This window comes from Solea senegalensis, linkage group LG3 (assembly GCF_019176455.1).
Source record: "Solea senegalensis isolate Sse05_10M linkage group LG3, IFAPA_SoseM_1, whole genome shotgun sequence".
Classification (NCBI taxonomy): Eukaryota; Metazoa; Chordata; class Actinopteri; order Pleuronectiformes; family Soleidae; genus Solea; species Solea senegalensis.
The window spans coordinates 13,979,841-14,001,205 of NC_058023.1; the positions used below are offsets into that span (position 1 = coordinate 13,979,841).

The 21,365-nt window shown below is 40.0% G+C and overlaps 1 protein-coding gene and 1 long non-coding RNA gene across 27 annotated transcripts in view; one reads left to right on the top strand and one right to left on the bottom strand.

The window, feature by feature from the left end:
* Positions 1–21,365, bottom strand: part of LOC122765983 (adhesion G protein-coupled receptor L3-like) — a 196,362-nt gene that overhangs the window by 56,969 nt on the left and 118,028 nt on the right. For all 26 annotated transcript variants that reach the window (XM_044020513.1, XM_044020538.1, XM_044020516.1 and 23 more), the window contains 3 exons: positions 7,420–7,773; positions 4,875–4,978; positions 738–923 (listed from right to left, as the gene is read on the bottom strand). In XM_044020513.1, coding sequence (XP_043876448.1) covers positions 738–923; positions 4,875–4,978; positions 7,420–7,773 — 644 coding nt within the window. The remainder of the gene's footprint in view (positions 1–737; positions 924–4,874; positions 4,979–7,419; positions 7,774–21,365) is intronic.
* LOC122765984 lies at positions 1,917–7,633 on the top strand. Its single transcript, XR_006360030.1, has 4 exons — positions 1,917–2,464; positions 3,530–4,299; positions 4,867–5,199; positions 7,432–7,633. It is a non-coding gene; the product is annotated as an uncharacterized LOC122765984 (long non-coding RNA).

A 21,365-nucleotide genomic window follows, 5' to 3' on the forward strand; every position in this document is an offset into this window, starting at 1 on the left:
AGAAAACTGGCACTAAAATCTCAATGGGGACATCTGTGTCTGTTGTGGCAATGAAATAAAAAAAAAAAAGCCCCCAAAAAGCTATCCCAGAACAGGTGTTCAGGCTCCTCTATGAGTGAAGCTGCTCCAGTAAATTAAAGACTTACATTCTGGATTTCATTGATATTTGCTACTGGCTGCTCAGCAGACAAAAAGCATTATTTTACCTCAAGGATTCGCTTGACTGATCTCTGCTACATGAGATGCATTAGCTTCCGAAAAACTCAAAAGCGTTGCAGTCCAACAGTTTACACAAACCCACTGGATTCTGCTCCTGTTCCATTAGTCCAAATCAAACAAATGTAGTGCTTTTGACAAGCCTGGCATATGGATAACATCTTTGAAACTACATCAAAGTAAATCTGCATGTATATTGCAGGATACGACAGTGAGGAAAGCTTGAGCTACCCACTAAAAGTAAAGGTCTGTGGTTAGTATGCGTCGGAGCAAAGGCAAATGGTGGTTATCACTTTACCTGACAGCACAGAGCGAAATAGCACATCATTAAGGAAATACAGTCTCTTCAGGTTTGGCCTGAATGAAATGTTGCCGTGGACAGGTTTTAAAGGTCAGGAAAAACATGTTAGCTCACTCTTAGCTAATCTGAACACCGGATGGATCACCATTTGAGCAGGTCGTGTCTATCCAGCCTGTCAGAATCTGCCTGTGAAGCAGGAGAAAACAAAACCCATCAGTACCTTGTTGAGGCTGCGGGCTGCGCTGTCTTTGCCACCTGGCGTGAGATTCCTCAGCTGCACATCCAGGAGATCCACCAGCTGAACCATGGCCTTCACTGTGTAGGTGATGTCCCCCGCCTGAAGATTACTCTTGGTTTGCTCTGCCAACTCCCTCGCAATGACTGCAGCTGTCTCCCCGGCTTTTATCTGTGAAAATGAATTTTCACGAAAAAAACATTTAAATATCTAAACTGGCTAAGTTTAGACACATTTTGACTGTAGCGTGTCATCACTGTATTATCCACGGCCTGTGCACTGGAAAACATGGGTAAACCTGCTGATTACAATACAAAAGTGAGCATAGATAAATAAATTTAGTTCACGCTTTACATTTTCCTTCAGTGCTGCTTTATTGCACACAATTAATGTGGTGAGATGCTGACTGTACACTGGGGCCAATATTGTACCCGGAAGCAATTATAAAATCAACTATTGAGGGAATTTCCCCAGGTAGCCTTAGACCTTTATGAAACTAATGGGGGAGCACTGCAGCGTGAGGGAGGCGGTGTATGTGGTACACAGAGGACGCATGCACTCTGATATTCAGGGTTTTTTCTCATGTTTGGAGGCTTATATGTTATTTTCTTGAACTTGGGATTTGTTGAAAAACAAAAAAATATGCAACGATTACTTCCAAGAGTTTGCTTCATTTCATTTTGCAGGCGTGTTTTCTAACTTCCATTTACATCCCAAACACGACCACATTTGTGGAAATGTAGCATGTGAACTACAACGCTGCAAAGGTCGAAGGGTCATTGACTAATGAGCTGACTATTAAACACAGACTTAGCCTTCATCTGTAAGAATATTATATTATATTATATTATATTATATTATATTATATTATATTATATTATATTATATTATTAAAAAATGCATTACATCAAATGATTTATCATATCATGAATCCATTATCACTGCTGGATCCACAACAAAACTTTAAATTCTCTGCATCAACAGCATGGAAACAAATTGCCCCCACAGAGCTGCAGTCATGTAATGCCAGGACAATGAGTGGATGAATGGCTTCTCTTGCCCTCCACAGTTCCAGTGGGTTGTCACAGAACATTCCTTGCCTATCGCCTCCATATACTTTTGTCATCTCACTGGGAGACACCATCACACATTGTTTGACCTGCTCCTGTCGAGGCGGGAAGTGAGATAGGAGTATCTTTTGAAGGTGTGGGGCACCAGTCGGGCAGTTTCTGTGGCCTTTCAGTCACTTTCATTTGAAGTTGGAGGAGACTTGTCCTGCTGGAGTCTGTACAAAGGACGCTGCTGCAGAACAAATGAAACCCTGGGCTCCTGCAGCATATACCAGTTTTAATTTAACAGCCCGCACCGAGACATTGTCCAGTGTGGTCCAGGCACTGTGGGCTTTTTGGTGTGTACTGTGACTTTGTAGTGAAGCTGACCCGTCAGAACAGCAGCCTCTGTGTTACAAAACCCCCAGCTTTACAAATGAACCACTTAGCAACAGTAACTAGGGGCTGCATGGGGTTTAGTGAATGGGGTCAGTTTTTTGAACCTCGAGTCATTTTTTTCTTATGTAATCTTACTGACAATAGCAGGAAAAGTCTCTCTTGCTATCATTTTTTTGCAAGAGAAACTTCTTGAGATCCAACTTGTAAGCTATGGAGCCATCTTTTATACTGGATAATGAGACTCACCACCACAAACCCTGAAAGGTTTGCTCAAACTTCTTTGTTCACACAGTTGGCACAGTTCTTTGCCCTGGTTTTCAAATGACTGTGTTTATCTGTACATAGCAGGGTGCTAATAATGTGAAGAGTCCCTTGCTGACAGCCATTTCAAGATGCCTTTAATTTTGGGGCTTCTACTTGCCAGCCATTTAAATATCTTTATCTGAAAGAGGAACTTAATAACTCACTGTTTTCAGTACATATTCTGTATTTTAGTACAGTTCTTTGAAAATAATAGAATAGAATAGAAATATTTCAACATGTAGAATCTTTGCCATATCTCTGCCGTAACCATAAGTGGAAAAATATAAAACCCTTAGCACTTGGTTCTGATCAGCAAATAATGTAAATGTAAATTCAGTATAGGGTTAAATGCACAGCACAACTTAGGTCTAAACGGTGCATACATGTGGTGTTCAAACGTTCAAAAAAAAGAGAACTTGTTTTAAGTAACATATTAGGTGCAGTTAGATAAGCTTTAAAACACAGTGACACAACATTAACAGGCTCATCCTGATGCTCCACCCTGGCATCACCTGCTATCTTTATCTGTTAATGAAGCTAATGATACCGCTTAAACGAGTCCACAGTGAGGTGTGTGTAAGAAGGATGATGTTTTGGAAGATGTTTTTCTCTTTCCCCTCCCTGCTCTTGTTTCTTAATGAGGAGAGCTGTGAATGCAGGGTAAATAACTCTACTCCTTTTTTCTGTTGTGCTTATCTGATGTCATTTCCTTTCATTTTGTCAGACAAACCATCTGGTAATGAGCACGGGCACAGAAAAGACAATGGATGACACGTCTTGCATTTCACATCTTTCCGTAGATATTAACTGGAAATATTCTAGATTAGAATCTCTCTTACTGATGAATTCATGCACAGCATGTAGAACGCAAAAGAGCCTCTAGCAAATTCAAAAAGAATGGTGGAGTTAATTTCTCCCAAAACAACAGCCTGTAGTGGAGGTTTGTTGCATGTTGTTACAAATTACCCTGCACTGCCCAGATATGCACCTGATAATTTCCCTCCCTTTTATTCTCTTCCCCAACAGCCATTTTACATCCATATCCACAAAGTGCCATTTGTTAAATGGGCCCAGCTTTATTCCACGGAGTAGATCATAAGCGTTATAGCATGATGCCTCGGGGTCCTACGACTTTAAATGAGACAATTTTCAACATTAGCTGCAATTCATAACTTGTAATAAACCCAATGCTCAATCCTCAGTAAGTGCCTCCTCTTTAGATTTGATTGGTTTGAGGATTTAAAGATTTAAACACAGGAAGGTTCGTGAGGATCATGCTTTAGATTAGCGGCCCAGGACTCTATTAGACCTTTTATTTTCTCTCTGCACACACACATACAGAGAAAATGTAAACCTTCTACTGAGTAAAGCCTCAGGCTAATCAATGACGTTAATTGACCAATTAAAAAGAGACAAAGAGCAAAAGGAGGAAGCCACAAAAACAGATGTCATCTGAATACAGGCAATATATCGTGCGCTCCCTTATTTGAAATTGTAACAGGTCTGATTTCAAACTCTGTCTTGAAATCAATGTCAAACACTTAACACAGTCGTTTTAGGTATTCCAGTCAAGGGCGTAGGTTTGCGGACATGTCCTCACCAATATTTGGAGAACGCCAGATTGTCCCGACCAATATTAGAGACGGGACAATGTGTGCGAACGCTGTGAGGAGAGCGAGCGAGCGGATTTTACGAGCATCAGTGAACGCATTACAGCCGAGCAGAAATATCGCCGCGAGTCACGGAGGAGAGAGTGAGAGAGAGCGGAGGTGATGTGCTGATCTGACAACACAGTGGTGAGTTTTAAGGCCATAACTAAAGGCCAATCTTTTTCTCTTCCCCTCTCTCTCTGGCCTGAAATACTTAAAGGAATACTTCACCGATTTGCATTCAGCTTTGTATTACGAGAATAGGGGTAGTATTTTTGAAAAATGGTGCTTCCCAACTTTTTTGTTACGTGCCCACCAGTGACCCTCGGTCCGAGGCTTGAAACTGTGACCCTTTTTAGACCCACTGGTAGGGGGACGGGACCTTATTCCCAGAATGTAAACCGCGTACGCCATCTTTGCTAACAGTTATGCTAACAGGAACAAGTGTCACTGGTGGACACGTAACAAAGAAAAGAATGAAGATATTTCTCAACTCAGGAGAAACTGAGGTTGGAAAGGAATTTTTTTCAAAAATACTACCCTTATTCTAGTAATACAAAGCAAAATGTGAAGTATTACTTTGACACACACATTTTCTACTTGTAACCAGACGTTCATTCCAGTGCTTGTATTTCAAAAAGAAAGAGATTCCTAGCCAAACCAACTGTGATGTTACTTTAACACATACTGTATTCTGCTTGTTATGTCATGCAGCTTGGTACCTTCTGGCTGATGAGGTTGACCCACGGGGATGTGCAGTTGCTGAAGTCAGGTCCCTGGGGGTCCCAGTATCCCTCTGGGCCCAGGCACATGTATGAGGCCACGCCTGGAGAGAGACGACAGTTAGTTACTGAGCAAAAAATGTATAAAAAACTCTAAGTGAACTAAAGTTGCAGTCCTATGTGTTTTATAGCATGTGTGTCAATGTGCGTGAACTCAAATTCATTCATCACATTTTCATCCTCTCGTCATCCTCCATCATCCTCCATCATCAGGTGATAGACTACGCAACGCTGTCAACCTTGTCAACTAACGACGACTTTTACTGTAAGTACTTTTCTTATTTCCAGACCAAATTAATGGATGAAAAATGATCTAAATGGTAGGTTTTTATCTTACGCTGGCTGGAATGAAGTGGCTTCAGCTGAGCTCGCCCAGACAGTGTCTGCATTTAATCATTAAAAGTCAGACAGTGCTTGAATATGACAGTTCAACCCATGGCATGTGACAGAAAACACGCCAAAATAGATGCCAATTAAATCTGCCATAGCAATGAGTCAATTATGCAAATCTGAGAAGACTGTCTCTGCTGACAGATGTGGGATTTGACAAGCGACTCTATTGGACATACCATTTACCTGAGCAACACTAAAGAGTATGTCCAACATATGTTGACAATCTCCACCCATGCCTAACATATCACATAATCCTAATGAATAAAGATAAACAATAAATGCAGTATTAAAATACAGTGACTTGCTCTCCGGTGAACCTCAAATGACGTCTATATTTTCAGAGCTGACATCAACAGGGCTTCACACTGACATTAAATTGCCCTTGCTTTTACTCAGAGGGAGGGTGCACTGGAGGGTGAGACGAGCAGCATTAACAGATATAAATTTTGATTGACATATAATTTCCTTCCCCAGTCCACCTTAGACAGCCTTATGTGTGATGGGTTTATAAGATAAGGGACTCTGCATTTCCTCCTATATTGAGAGGCAGGAGAAGGAGCATGAAAGGGAGCGGGAGAGGAGAGCGGGGAGTCGGATGGGGGTGCAGGGGGGAGACGGAGTGACAGCGGGAGCAGTGAGGGAGATGGAAGGGGAGCTCGAGGAACTTTCAAAGAGTGGCAGAGGAAGCTCACACAGCCGTGTTCTGCTTGGCAGTGTCGTCAGAAGAGCGATGGCTTTGAAGACGGCACCAAGAGGAGGTGGGGGATGAGTTTGTCTTATCTTGCCATATGACGCCTGTTAGTGAGGTCTCGATGGGAGCTGGGGTCTTGCCCATTAATGAAGCCTGTACGTGTGTGTGTGTGAGAGACTGTATGCTGACTGATGAAATAACCAACTTTTTTCACGCTTTGGGATGGATTTCAGGATATGATGTCACTTTCTGGTGTAAGAAGACTCCTCTGACGACAAAAATAAGTTTCAGAAAATCCTCCATACATGTGATACTTCTTTTTAAAAGTTTATAATAACACATTTTCACCACTGACTAGTTTATTTAGGCAACAGCATGTCCCACATGAATCGCTTTGTATTTCTCAGAATAACTATGGTTTAGATCTTGTCTTGTTGTTGTTCCGAAGCTGCAGGAAATTAATCATTTATGACAAGACAGACAGAAACAACACTAACAACAACCAAATCACCAAAAGTGCAGCTTTTAACTTGAATTCATCTTTTGATTCAAAAAATTCAGCATGATCTTCAACCTTTATCATTTCCTTCCCTATGTTCAGTGGTCAAATCTCATGACACTGTAATATGATCTGCTCCCTGAGATCAGCACTGACACCCTTTCTGATGAAAAGCTTTTATATCTGAAGCAGCCAACTTTATCTTAATGCACGTTAGCGTTTCAATAATAACATACTTTGAAGGGAAAACAAAAAAAGATCCTCTTCAATAAAAGAAAAATGCAGTTTGTGAGGCCACTAATTAAATAAAGCAAGCTTATGATGAGGGACAGGAGGCAAAAATCAGTGTATGGTCAACAGGTCACCAGCCTCCGTAGAGATTTAAAGCTAATCTTTAACGTCGCATCAGTGAGTCAGGGATAAAGACTGAGGAGGGAGGACAGGAGCCAAGTGAACATGTTCTGCTGAGTGAGTTAAACATAAAGAAAACACACACCAGCGACCCACATCAAGGCAAAGACAATCACGGTGGACCGCGGCTCCAAACGAAACTAATAAAATCCTCAAAGAGTGAGAGAATGAACAAATGCCATATATGCATATCTATCTGATACATACAGATCTGATATCTACAGATAGATTTTTTTGTAGTTTTGGCCAAAGTAGTTAAGTCCTGCAAAATGTTTGACAATTTATGTTTCTCATTGCACAGGTAGACACATATTGTGTAGGATAAACTATTTTAAACAGGTCAAATGAACAGTTAATTGTTAACGAAAAGGTTTAAGCTATTATTTTTGCAGCAAATACAGTACATTTCAGACCTTGATGAGGAGCTAAAAGAAAACAATGGACATACAGGTGCATAGATGCCCCTGTCTCTGAGGAATAAACAACATTACCTATGGTTCCAGGTGGACAGAGCATCTTGGCCACTACACCCTGCTTGGTCTTCGGCCAAGAGATGTCCATCATCACCAGTGGATTGCAGTACTCCACCCTGATGTTGGGAAGCTTGGAGGAGGGCGGCGCTCTGTCTTCGTCTTCGGGGACCAAACCCTCTACGAGCGTCTGGACTGGGGCCACCACTGTCGTCGTCGTCCTCGGCCACTGAGCCACCGCAGCTGTTGTGGCAGGCATCTTGGTGGTTGTCGTCCTGGCTGCAGTGGTTGTCATGGTAACTGTGGTAGGTCGAGTGGTGGTCCTCGCTGTTGTGGTCGTTGTGTCCATGTATACCATGACAGAGGAGGAGGTTTCTGAAAGAAAATTCAGTGACATATAAGTAAAAAGAAGATCGAAGGTAAATGTCTTTTTGGATTTGTTTTTTTCAGTCACTATTCATTTATGTCTGAGAGGGAAATTTACCATGGTGCTGGGGAATAAAAGACAGAGCTTACACAAAAGGCATCTATTCTTCCTTACATTCAATGTGTCATTTAAGGAGAAGATATTTCAAAGATGACCGATTAAAGTGGCAGGTGTGACAGGGATAAGCGTGCATTGTGGGGCGTCCTTCTCTGGCTGTGCTAACACACACACAAACGCGGACGCAGGCAGACACTTCCAGCTGTGCAGTCTAAATGTAGCCGTTGACGAGGCCGTCTCTGCAAGTCAATAGATGGGTGTTGTTGCTCCAAACTATTTCTGGGTCAGTCGGGACAAATTGGAATGTCCATTTCCTGGTTGAAAGTCCTCCATGTGGTTGCACTGCAGGAGGCGCTTGATAATGACACTGTTTACCTAAGCTGTTGAGGAGAAGGGAAATCACAACACCAACACACACACACTCTGACATGCCCCCTCACTTATCCTTTTCTTCTTCACCCATGTACCCTGTCGTCAATTATCCAACCTGCTCCTCCATCCTGTCCAAATTCTCTTCTTGTGTCTATGATTGGAAAAGAAAGTCCACAAACTGATTTAGTGGTCAGCCTTTTACTAATATGTGGCCACAGAGGGTCATTTTAGATATATCATACTATATTACAACTTATGTAATGTATGTATAAGTGTACAGACACCTCACTGTAGGAATTGTTGTTTTTCATTTTCCCAGAGTTTTGGACCATCATGTTTTTACAATAGACTATGATCGACAAACTAAACATCTTTTGACTTCTGTTGCTAAATGAAGGCTACACACACACTTGGGTGATGTTAAGCTGCAACATGCAACTTTGCAACTCAATTTTACATCTGGTATTTTTAATTTTCATTGCCATTTTTTTCCTGAAGAGAGTCCTTTATATGTCATGGACGGCAGTAAATAGCTTGTGTATCTAAATATCCATATGTAATATTTCTGACACACTGCACTATAACTCATGCAGATTTACGACAAGATGGAGCACTCAACTACTGTTCTCAGATATTATGGGGCTGTGGTGGATCAGCGGTAGAGCGGGTCTTGGATTCGACCCCTGGCTCCACTAGTCTACATGTCGATGTGTCCCCGGGTATGTCACTTGTAAGTCACTTAGAATCACAGCGTCTGCCAAATGTCTTTTTTCTTTCTAATTAGGTAAGAACACAGAACAATCAAAAATAGAAGGATTATATTGCAGCCTTCGCAATTTGTAAATTACATAGTTTCAAATATCGATTTTGATTAAAAACAATGGATTGTTCATCACTTGCACAGAATTTAGAAAAACAAAATTCCCATGAGAGTAAGTTCAACAAACACATGCAGGGCTTTTACAAAAATGAGACGGCCTCAGTGAGTGCCAGTGTTTGCAAATGGCACAAACCCCTGGAGGCTGTTATAACACAAACCGCGTGAGCATCAGCAATCAATGTATTTAATGCTTAACGGCATTCAATGATAGCAAGGGTGATCAAATAAAATGCCGCCGCCGCAAGAGCTCCAGACTGATTGATTATTTGTTTTCTTTCGTGAACGAAAAGAGTTTGTTTTTCAGACCTGCAGGTATCTTGGACACACCTGTGGAGACACTTCATCAGTGAAGTGAAGCTACAGAAAAAAAAGAAAAAAACCCCAACAACCCAGAAATCTCATTGCACCGTAATGTGAAGATAAACAGCCTGTCTTCCTCCAAACTAGCTGGTAATGCAGGCTGGATCATTTTCTCTCACAGAGACAACATTAAATGTGAAGTGGAAACAAATAGCTCAAGAAAGAAGCTATAATTCAGGTGTTCACAGATGCAAACACTTGAATAAGATTACACAAAAGTATATTCATATGCACGCACACACACACACACACACTCACTGGAAGTCAAATATTTATTCACAGTCCCTCATCAACTAACATAAACTGACACTGCCGCCCATCACTGAGGCTGTAAAAAAAACAACACAAATCCTCAAATAGATATTTAACATTTCCACCAGCCATCAAGACAACATCATCATTTGCATTCCAAAACCAGCATTGGATATCATCATCAATCTGCACCATGTGGCCGCCCACTACATCCTTCAACTGCAGTGAGCATGGAAACAGGAAGGAGAAAATATCCAAGGGCACCAGTGTATTAATGTGATTATTAATGAAGAACTTTGTTTTTGTACACCGATATTCCAGTAGAAGTGATAATTCTAAATAGGCAGTATATGTAATACTAACTCCCCCTTTTGAAGCCAAGCAGCATCACTTGTAGTTTAAACTACATCCAGTAAAATATACCATTTGTTTACCTCATGGAAATCTGATCATGGAAATTCATTGCTTATATTGAGGGCAGTAAAGGTGACTGTGCACAGGCCCCGATAAGCAGGTGGCTGGAAAAGATGAGCAGATAGGCCTTTTAGTATAAAATGAATTATTGTAAGAATGGCTGATCCAGAGTGTGATTCTGATCATGACAGATTTCTGCTGAGGGAGTTTGTTTTCTTTCACTGCCCTAAAAGAATCCAGATAGATGTAAGTAAGTAAACTGTGCAATAAGCATACTAATATGGACCACTGACATACGGTTGGATATTAGGCTGTAAAGCATTTCAGTGCAAAGTTATTCTTTAGTGATTTTCTTCCTCATATGTAAGAAAAGAAGCACTGCAAATAGCGTATGTTGACTAATGTTGAGTTAACATTAGCAAACAGATTTTGCTGTGTGCTCCTATTTCTGAGATCATTTGTTCACTTATACTTCTGCGAATACTACATTTAAGCAGGTCAGAAACTACTGTTAAAAAATAAGAACACCACACCATACATGATATATTCCCGCTGGACCCATTCCACTGCTCAACAATGAGTCAGCACAATTTTTAGGGTCTTTTCTTTTTTTTTAGTAGCAACTGTGGCCAAAGTTGGTAACTATAGAATAATGGCTCAATATTATTTTTAATATGGGTACTTTAGAGACATTTTTAGGTAATTTGACTAACGCAGTGCACGCATCGTATTGTCCGGCTCATAGTTATAGTTTCTGAGTCGGTGCCATCGGGGAACATAAAGTATCTCACACGGGGTGAAATGAACTACTGAATATTAAAGCAATGTCAAAATGGCTGGAAATGCACCACTGAAAACAAAGAATCAAACAGTGGTAGGAGCATAATACAATCACATATATAGGCTTTAAATACACAACTTAATAAGCAAAAATAATCTATGTATACATATATATGTCTTATTATATATGTATATATATATATATATATAGGCTATGCCTTTTCTTTCTCTCAAAAGTTACTTCCTTTGAATTCCATTATCTTACCAAGTCAATAATGAACTATCATTGCCTGTCTCCTGTTCACCCATCTCTTTTAAATAAAGCTATCATATCACCTTCTTCAGCACTGATGGTAATAAGACATTGGGGGGGAATATGGCTTGAGGATATCGTCATCCCAGCAGGAGGTTAATTCAGAGTCACTGGGAGCCATGTCTGGAATGTAATTCCAGTCTTCCAAATGATCCCGTTGAGTCCACAGTTAAATTATTTTCCTGAATCTTCAGTCCACACGCAGCATGTTAAATATGCTGCACACACACACACACACACACACACACACACGAGACACAGAGCAGGAGTGGAAAGAGAAGGAAGTGTCCTTGAGCAAACTTGTATATCTTTTCCATGAGATGGGCAAGATAAAGAAAGTTAAGAAAAAAAAAGAGGAAAAGCCAGTGGCCAACAGCAGTCACAGTATTTAGGCATTATCGCCTTGGAGACAACACAAGGGCATTTTGTTTTGCTTTGCTAACTTTCCCATTCTGTCCAAATGGACGAAGAGAGTGTAAAACTTAGCTCAAGAGCACAAATGAGGTGAGCAAGTATTTGGTATGCTCCAAGGGACTTGTGAGTGACCTTACAGGAGGACTTGAATGTCTCAAGCATTTTTGCTGAAGGTTTTATAACTAGGACTGTGTGGGCGGGGGGGGGGAACTTTAGAAGAAAGATATGACTGGCAATGGATAAACTTTTCTTGTTTAATACATAGGCAATTGATTTTTCATAATTATTATGTTTGTTGCACTCTTAAAACTAATTTGATAAAAATGTTGACATCTCAAAGTCGGCCTCAAGAATGTCTCGCACCGACACAAGCAACCTTTTTATTCCAAAAAAAAAAGAAAAAAGAAGCTAACTTTTGTGGGCACACCAACTTCCTCTCATTGAAACAGCAGCTCGACTCATCATTCACGCTCCACTTCTATTACACAAAATCCCCCTCACCAAATGCATGAAGTCTGTTTCCACCACACACGGGGCTTTGTGCTTCATTTCAAAGCTTTCGTTTCAAACTAATTAGCTTCTCTCCCTGAATCCCAGGGCTCGTGGCTTCCACCATTAGATAAGCCCACTCTACTTCAAACCAGGAGGAGAAAAAACAAAAAAAAAAAAAACCTGCGATGCTGTTATGAAATGAAACCGGTTCATATGACTTGCCATTTCCACACAGAGAGAAGGTTCACCGACTCTGAGAAATGTCTGCAGACTTGAGATCAAAAGAGGTGGAGAGGGCTTTCAGAGATAAAAATTAAATAATGGCATAATGACTCCTCCAGCTGAACCCACAGTCCTCCTAATTTTAGTATATGGACCTTTATGCATGGTTACATCTTCAGGAAGCACTTTCAGACTGTAGGCAATGTTGGACAGTCTGTGATGTCAGCCATTTACTTCTCACTCCCCCGCTTAAAATAGGATTTCTGGGAGCCAGGATGTGTATTTTTAGACTTAAGTGTACTTAAAGCCCAAAGCCATTATCATGGCTGCTAATGGGTGTCTAAGAATAAACAAGAACTTTTCACTTCTTTTATTTGGCTTATTGAAGTTAGGATGCCGCTTCCCTTTCTCTTAGATGGAAGCTGGGAGATCATTATCATTATCTATACTACAGCTGTTGTTGATGTTCCTGATAATTAGAATTAACCTTTAACCCTTTTAGACAGCACTACTAACACCAGCGTTGACAGTAATCAGTTATAGTGCCTTGCTGCATTGAAACTGTTTAATGTTAAGTGAGGTTTAAATGTTACAGTATCATATTATGATTTAAAAATACAATTATGATGCTATATTGTTCAGTGCAAAAAGTGAGGGTATCATTTTAGCATTCACCGTTTTTATCTCCAAGCAAAACCCCTCTATCCATATCCTTGTGTTAATAGTTCTTATGCTATGCTAAACTGACTGACTGCTGGATTTAGTTTTATTACTGCACAGAAATAAAAATGGTACTCAAGTGGAGTATTTCCTCTCTGTCAAGACGCCTGGTGTCACAAAATATCATGAAAGTTACACAAAAGTGGTGGATTCATATTTTTCATTGACAACCCCAGTTCAACAGGAATATTCCTTTCTCCAAAAGACTAATCTTGTAATGTGGATTAGAAATACAGAAATATGACTCATTTATCATAAATCGACTGAGGTTCAAAATCTGTTTGATCCCAATGTTGTCTACTGTTTGCACTCGGGGTGGGAATTACAGGGTAACTCACGATATACTACCAATAATATCACAATACAATTCTGTGATAATCGATATGTTGCCAAGATGATCATGTAGCGATAATCTCGATATTTGTCTAAAACAAAATGTTTGTGAAAAGTTAAAAGTTGCTCATTCATTTGAGCAGCGCTGCCGCAAAGAGACGTCAACACTATGAAACTGGCGGGGACTGTTTACTTTAGAGCGCCTTCATTTATTAATTAAAATATCGATATTTGAAGGACGATACCAAATGACCAAATCAATATTTTGCCCACCCCCCCCCAGTTTACACCCTGCAAAAGTACATGTCCTTCTGTGCTGAGGAGAATGGCTTGAAAAGAAAATGATGATAGAGGTGCTGTCATTTAATGGAGACTTTTAGTGTCCATCATAGAGCACACAACTGGGATGTGGACGGGGGGTTGAGTGGGTGGTGCAGTAAATTATGCAGCCAGACATCCGGTAATGCTTTGATATCATCTGACATGATGAGAACCGTAATGGATGGGAGCTATGCATTGTTTGGCAATTAATTTCTGATTCCAAAGCTCTCTTTCAGAGACTTGAGACTTGTGTGCATGCAGCGGAGTGCAGAGAAGCATATGCACCAGGCTGATATGTATGCACACATGAGCACGAGTTCAGAGAGTATTTAAGTTAAATGAGACAGGATAGGTGGGCTTAGTCTGCATGCATATGCACTACAGAGTGAAGCACTGCGGGTAAATTCAGTACAAGGATGTGCTGCATATGCATGCAAAGACGTAAAAATAAAAGTGCTGTTTTTTGCATAATGTGCTGCATTTTAACTCATTTCTTACTTTTGTATGCATCTACTTCTTTTGTATGGAAGGGTTTTGTAGTGCAGTACTATGCAGAGGTGCATTAAATACTTACAAACAAATCCACATTAATCCATTTTGAACAAGTGGAACTGCAGAATGCTGGAATCTGTCACGCTTCGAAACAAGACCAAACTTCATGAGATCCACCAGAGAAAGCAAGACGGAGTGAAGAGGAGAGTAAGCACACGAGCGGGGTTCAGACTCACTCAGCACACTCCTTGCGCACATTACTGTTTGCCAAAAGCAACCTTGAGGAAGGCTTTTCTGAAAAGACTGTCAACTAAACGTGGAATCTGCCAATATGGATAAGGCAAAGCTGTACAGAGGAACGCTGACATTGGTGATAAAGACAGTTAAAGATGCTTCAGAGGCCTCCAATCAGATTTACTCGGCTGATTGGCCAAAATAAATTACTCTGAGCTTGTGTGCCACCAAGCCTGTTAAATTTAATGTGGCAATTTTGGAGGCTCTGGAGAAAGCTGGAACACACACACACACACACACACACACACAGGTAAAGGGTAGAGTGAAGGAGAAGATGACACACACACACACACACACACTACAACAAAACCCCCGGTTTCACATACTTTATCTTTTTTCTTCCGAGTAGAATGATTTGATATTCATCGGATGAAAAACTTCACAGACAAATAACAGCTCGGCTCATTACTGCACAGCTGATCGGCCACGTGAGGATAACTAATGTGAGATACCAGGTGTGCTGAGATAAATCAGTGAGAAAAACTCAAGCGGCACATGTGTTGGCATTTTCTGACACTACACAATACACACACTACACAGGTAAGTAATCAAAGGCTTTAATAATATAGGACACATCTACTGTGTATATATATATATATATATATATATATATATATATATATATATATATACATATACACATATAGGACTACTGGTCTTGACAAGGTCAGTGATGTCAGGCATGCCGGTCAAAACCATGGATTATGTAAAAAGGGTACAACACAGAGCGACTCAGCCTTCCACAAACTTCAAACACTGAAGACCCACTTTGCTTTTGCTATGCAATGTTACCTGCAATTCACACGCCAGCTAAGGCCAAATTATGCCACAGTAGTCAATTTTTTGGCTGTTTGAAAATGTTGATTTCACAATGGACATACACACGCTCCCTCGCCCCTTACCCTGACCCTTATCAAAATAAAGGCCGAACCCTAAAAGCAGTTTTTAACCTTTAAAGTTATGTCCTCACAACATCCACACAGGAGTACACACACAGTAGTACTTCATCTCAAACACTTTACTTTGAAGAATGTCTTGCTCCAAATCCTGAACGTCCCAAAGCCTCATTTATTAACTTTAATATAACACAAATTCAGTGTGGATCCCCAACAGTGACACAAAGCTAATGCTGAAATGTCTTGCTCCATTGGATTTGTTGGAAGTGCAGAAACACTTGAGGTCGTACAATGGTGCTTCTCTTCACAAACTCTTTGACAAGTACCAACAGCTGTGTGCAGAGAGCACACAAACCAACAACAAACACGTTTAATTTGGGCCTATCGTGAAATTAATTAGTTACAGCTGATGCGACGAACCACCCTCAGCGCTTTTGTTTGTTGAACCGATGCTCAGCATCAGCTAAACATGAGACGCTGCAGCTGAATATTTTCTACACGACATTACTAATGCTAATCACTGGAGCCACAGCTCAGGAAACCTGTGCCCCGACCATGCCATCATCCATGACTGTCTTTTACTGAGCACAAATGCCAACTCAGTGATTATATTCTAGCAGTTTAAAGCAGGTTAACAGATTAGAATGTGATTGGTTTGATCCTGGCCTCCTCTAGTCCATTATGTAGACGTGTCCAAGACACTGAACCAGAATAATAATAATCATTTTGTTGACCGTGGCAGCAGTGCATAATTTGGTATAATTGTGTATAATAGATAAATGAGGAGTCCAGACCTCCATGGGTTAATGATTTTGATTTCTCAACGCATTCCACTATGTAATGAATAAAACTTTTCAGAATATTTCATTAACTGAGATCTAGGATGCATTGTTTCAGTGTTCTCTTTATTTTTTTTGAGCAGCACTGAATACAGTTTTACAACATTTCTTTTTCCATCAATTTACTGAAACACTTCACCATAACTGTAAATGTATTTAACTCCTCCTACACTTATTTCATCCTTCCGCACTGTTTACCTTCTCCTTGTTTCTATGTCTTAGTACACAAATTACGTTAATTTCCTTATATGTGCAGTCATAGCAGATTTTGATTATGATTCTGAATGTCCAAACTCTAGTGTAAATCATTTTAATTGAATGTCAGGACTCAAAAAGAAGAGTTTCGACTATATTTACTTTCCTTCACAATGCAAGCAATAAAGCAACCTGAATAAAACCTGCTCACAATCAAAATGTAATGGCTTGCGCTCTATCCTCCCATCAAGTATAATATAATAAAACTATGTATCCTGTCGTAGATCGTAGCTCAAAACAGTTAAAGAGGCTGTGATCACCAACAAAGCTCTCTCTGTTTCCATGCTTAAAAATCTAAAGCTGCATTACTAACAGAGCCTCATTGTATTGTAGCATTAAAGGGTTTGTGAGAAGCCTGTGTATGTGTGTGTGTGTGTGTGCACACAGAAATACATCTGTAAGAAAAATCATTCTGAGCTATAATCCTTCGCCTGGCACCTCACATTGAAAATAGTGCCCTCTGCAAAGAGGTGCGCCAGGCATGTGATAAGTGTGCAGCCTGCAAATAAGCATGTAGCCTACATTCCTAAGCCTTGACATCAAAAAAGGCCTTCACACATCATGTAAGACTGTTTCTGGTGGAATGGTAGCATTTTGTTTGCAAAGCAAGACATTCCTTACAGCTTTGTACTCAAGAAAGACAAGGATCTATGACAACACATCAGAGCAGCAGGGTGTCACTGGAATCTGTAGAATAACATGTCAAACTCCATCAATCAACAAATATGACAGGTAATGGAAGGTTAAAGAAGCGGCAATGAAAGTCAAAGCACAATAGTTTGTGCCTTCAAAAGCACAATGAGTCACACTTGGATTGATCTCTGAACCAGAGTTTTCCCGCCTGTGTTTACTGATTGAACCGTTTTCGATCTATTGAGCATGTGCTAGACACTTCCAAATCAAGCCAAGACTTCTGAAGCACTCAAAATATCGGGACGAAGGTCAGAGAACCCGCGGGGCGGGGCTGGCACCATGCCATGACCAGATGGAAACATGTGGTAAAAATCACAGGACTCGCAGACAGTGAATGTATCCATTATCCCAAGAACCAATAATGAGTGAACAAAAGACTCATTCCTACAGCACCACATTCAGCCGTGAGATGTTTGTCTGACTGAAAATTTAAAAAATGCTGTTGATTATCTACACCGGAATAATAAACCATCAAAAATACACCAGAGCATCCATTTTATTAACGACTAACACAAAGGGTTCAACTCGAGGTAGATCAACTTTGTCCTTTTTTTAATGGCCACACTAGCCGAAATTTAGTTAGCTTACACATTTTGTTGACTACAACTAATGTTTATTTGACAAAGTTTCATTTTTGTGATGACTCTCTGTGAATATTCAGTTAAAACATTATTTTTATTTCAAACAAAGTAGTGCACTGCCGCGCAGACACTAAATGCAGGTTGGTGAGAAACACCATATTGTAAAACACATGTTAGTGTAAGAAATGTTGTCATTTGTCATTTTGTATTATTAATCTGTTATATCCTGTTATCGTGTATCAGATGAAGGGGGGAACAAAAAGTAACTCTGTATCTGGCATAACCATTATTTCTAAATCAATATCAGACACAAGATGTAGATGTATTTCATATTTATGCTGTGTTTGTTTTGATTTTTGATTTTCAAAGGGCAATGCAGTTCTACTGCCTGTTAGGTTGACTCTAATTTCCTGCAACATACTTTACATTTATTTATTTGGCAGATGCCTTTTCCTGATACAACTTACAAAAGAGCACAACAACAAAAAAAAGCTTAAATACAAGATACTGGTATTAGGCTAAAACTTTAATTTAATTTAATAAATTAGTAATTTAGTATTTGGTTAATTTCCACACTGGGGAATACTAAACAAGAGCTTTGGCTAATTTTGGCTTTGGTAATAGCGCATAATGTTCTCTGAAGGAAAGCAGTGGTCTGTTTGATGGAGTTCAAGATGGGTGCACACCAGTAAGTCACTCTGGAGGCAAGTATTAGGGTCCTGAGTATTCAGTGGAGATACCTGCCCTTTAAGGCTGACCAAAGAGGCAGATGTGTCCCCTTTGTTTTCGACTATGGAACGGCTACATCCACCGATACCAGTATCATGTGATGTAGTGTTTATTTACAAAATTAGCTAAAATCAGCTAAAAATAAAAATCCACACCATTGACATCATCACATTCTGGTCACATGACATCTCTCTTTAAATATTAAACATTTATGGGATATTCAGGGTTTTTTAAGTTTTTGTTTTTTTTCCAAAAATCCAATGCAGTACCTGGTTTTCAAATTTTTCACCCAGGTTTCTGGATTGGGGGGTAAAAAGTTAATTTAGACACGGTTTATATATCATAAGATATTCTAATAGAATTACATTGACTGGGTTCAGTTCAGTCCTCAGAGAGATTTAGCTGACAGTTGCAAACCTTGAACCATTGGAGCAGAGATCCGCATTGAGACTGTGGGGTTATCTGGCAGGAATGAAAGGCACAGTTGGCTGCGAGCAGAAAGCTGGACTCTCAACAGAGAAATTCAAGCCTGCTCTGTGTATACCAAACTGTCCTTGGTGGAGCGTACAGTGAAGGCAGCGGTGCAGATTTGGGTCATGGACAGTTGAGAGAAAATACTTGTCTCTGGAGGTCAACTTGGTCTTAGAAAATTAGTTAGCACAGTTTTCATTTTCTGACAGCTATAGAAAGTCCTATCTCGTTTCAGTGTGCTTCATCTTCCTGAATGCTCCGGATTAATTAACTACCATATGTACTGTGAATGTACGCACGTTTGCTCTTCCTTGATGTTATTAAAAGAGGACCATAGAGACATTTATTTTAGTTGTCCTTGTATGTTGTTCACTGAATCTGCTCGTGAAAAAGAGTGATAGTAAGAGAGCTTTTATATCTCGCTGCAAACAGCGGTCTGTGCAGCACTTTTTTTTCTTTTTTTTTTATCACCAATTCAGTGAATTTAATTATCAGTGGAGTTGTCATGGAAGCACTTCCAGGCATAGATCATCTGTCCTTGAAAACAGGCTGTTTCGGCTTTGACTATGGAAGAGATTTTTAGCAAGTATACGGATTAGCAGAGGATTCTTGAATCTGGAGTCTTGTATTAATGTTAAATGAAAGATTATTTTCGCTTATTTCTTACAGAAATACATAGAATTGATCAACAAGTATGAAAATTGTTAGACATAAGATACAATAGAATAGTCTGGAGTGCAGATGTCATTAACCTGCACCTGCCTAATGTGTTCCAGCATGTGCTGTGCTCTGGCCCATGTGATTTGGCATGCAGCAGTGGGCCGCAGCTGTGGCTTTGATCACATCGCTCCTGCTCTGTTGCCCATATACCATGCTCCACTGGTATAGCAGGTCATGCATGCTCGTGAAGGTGGAAGCACAAGTGTAAATGAGTCGGTGTTACAAATGATCGCCATCACAAATGATGAGTAACACCTTTCTCAGAGTGTGAACAGACACTGTGATCATGACACTGGATCAAATGACTAAAGCCTGGGTGGTTTGGGGGAAGTTCTACATCAGTGTTCCTCTCAAACGATGCTGGGTTTGTTAAGTCAAATTTACATTTTCACACTGCAGAGGAAATCTGCAGTGTGTTTTTGTTGTGTATTTCTGTGACTGATTGGCGCAGTTTGCCTTTGTCACATTTACCTCACTGATCAATACAGTCTAATTGGTGAGGCACATAAATAGTACAAATAATATCAAGCAGCAGCAGCGAAACTTATTTGGGTGCTGTGAAGAAGTAGATCACCTCGGTGCTGATCCAAACACATTTTCCTCCTCTCATCATGCAATATTGTGGAAAATGGGTGCAGCTAACAACCACATTGAATCCCATATTTCTTCTAGGAGTTGATCAATCTGTTTATTACTTTAGAGTCCATTCAATCATTCTTTCATTCCCTTATCAGTTTGTTTATCTGACATTTATATTTGTTCTCTGACTCCATCCATCTATTTAATGCAACATTTTACTATCTATATTCATGCAGCAGACTCTTTGGAAGGCAGCCTATTCTGCACAACAAAAGACAAACACACAACTCAACATCTCACCGGGAAGTCGAGAGAAAGGGAATTTGCATTTGTATGTAAAAGTGTGTGCGTTATCATTGCATGCCCCTGTTAAAAAAAAAAAAGATGGATAAACATTTAATACAGAAGGCACAAAACAACACCATTTCTCTCTGCTTAACCACAACAAATGATATTATGTGTAGCTGCGTATCGTCAAAACCAAACAGTGCACAGTCACTGAATGAATGAATATAATATTGGGTGTGTTGAAGCAGGACTTGTGTGTATAAAAAATATTGGGGGTAAACTAACAGCCAGCTGAGGGAAACAAATTAAACTGGCAAACAGCAGGTAGAGAAAGCTCCGGAGGAGAAAGCCGAGCCAGGGACTTCACAGTCAAATAACTTGTGACATTTTTGACTAGAGCTGTTGATGAGATAGCACAAAGAATTACTGTGTTGTGCCAAAAAAGGTTATTTTTTCCATTTCATGCTTCCCTCACAAGCACCAATTTAGAAAAAGAACCATAGAGTGGAGAAATTAGACTTTTCAAAAGCACTTCTGGGAAGTTTAACGAGAACAGTCACTTGTTCCTCGGCAAAGGCAACAGTGAAAGACAGACCGGTGATTTGAAGTTGATTCAATTTCTATTTTTTTGTTTGTTTTTATCTCTTTTTGATTCGGCTAAAATAGAAGTTTGTGCAAAATGTGTTTAACCTAGTTCATCTACAGAACTTCATATGGGTGGGAGTGGGAGTGCAATGTTATGGGTCAGGGTTTAGAAAACTAGACACAGTTTA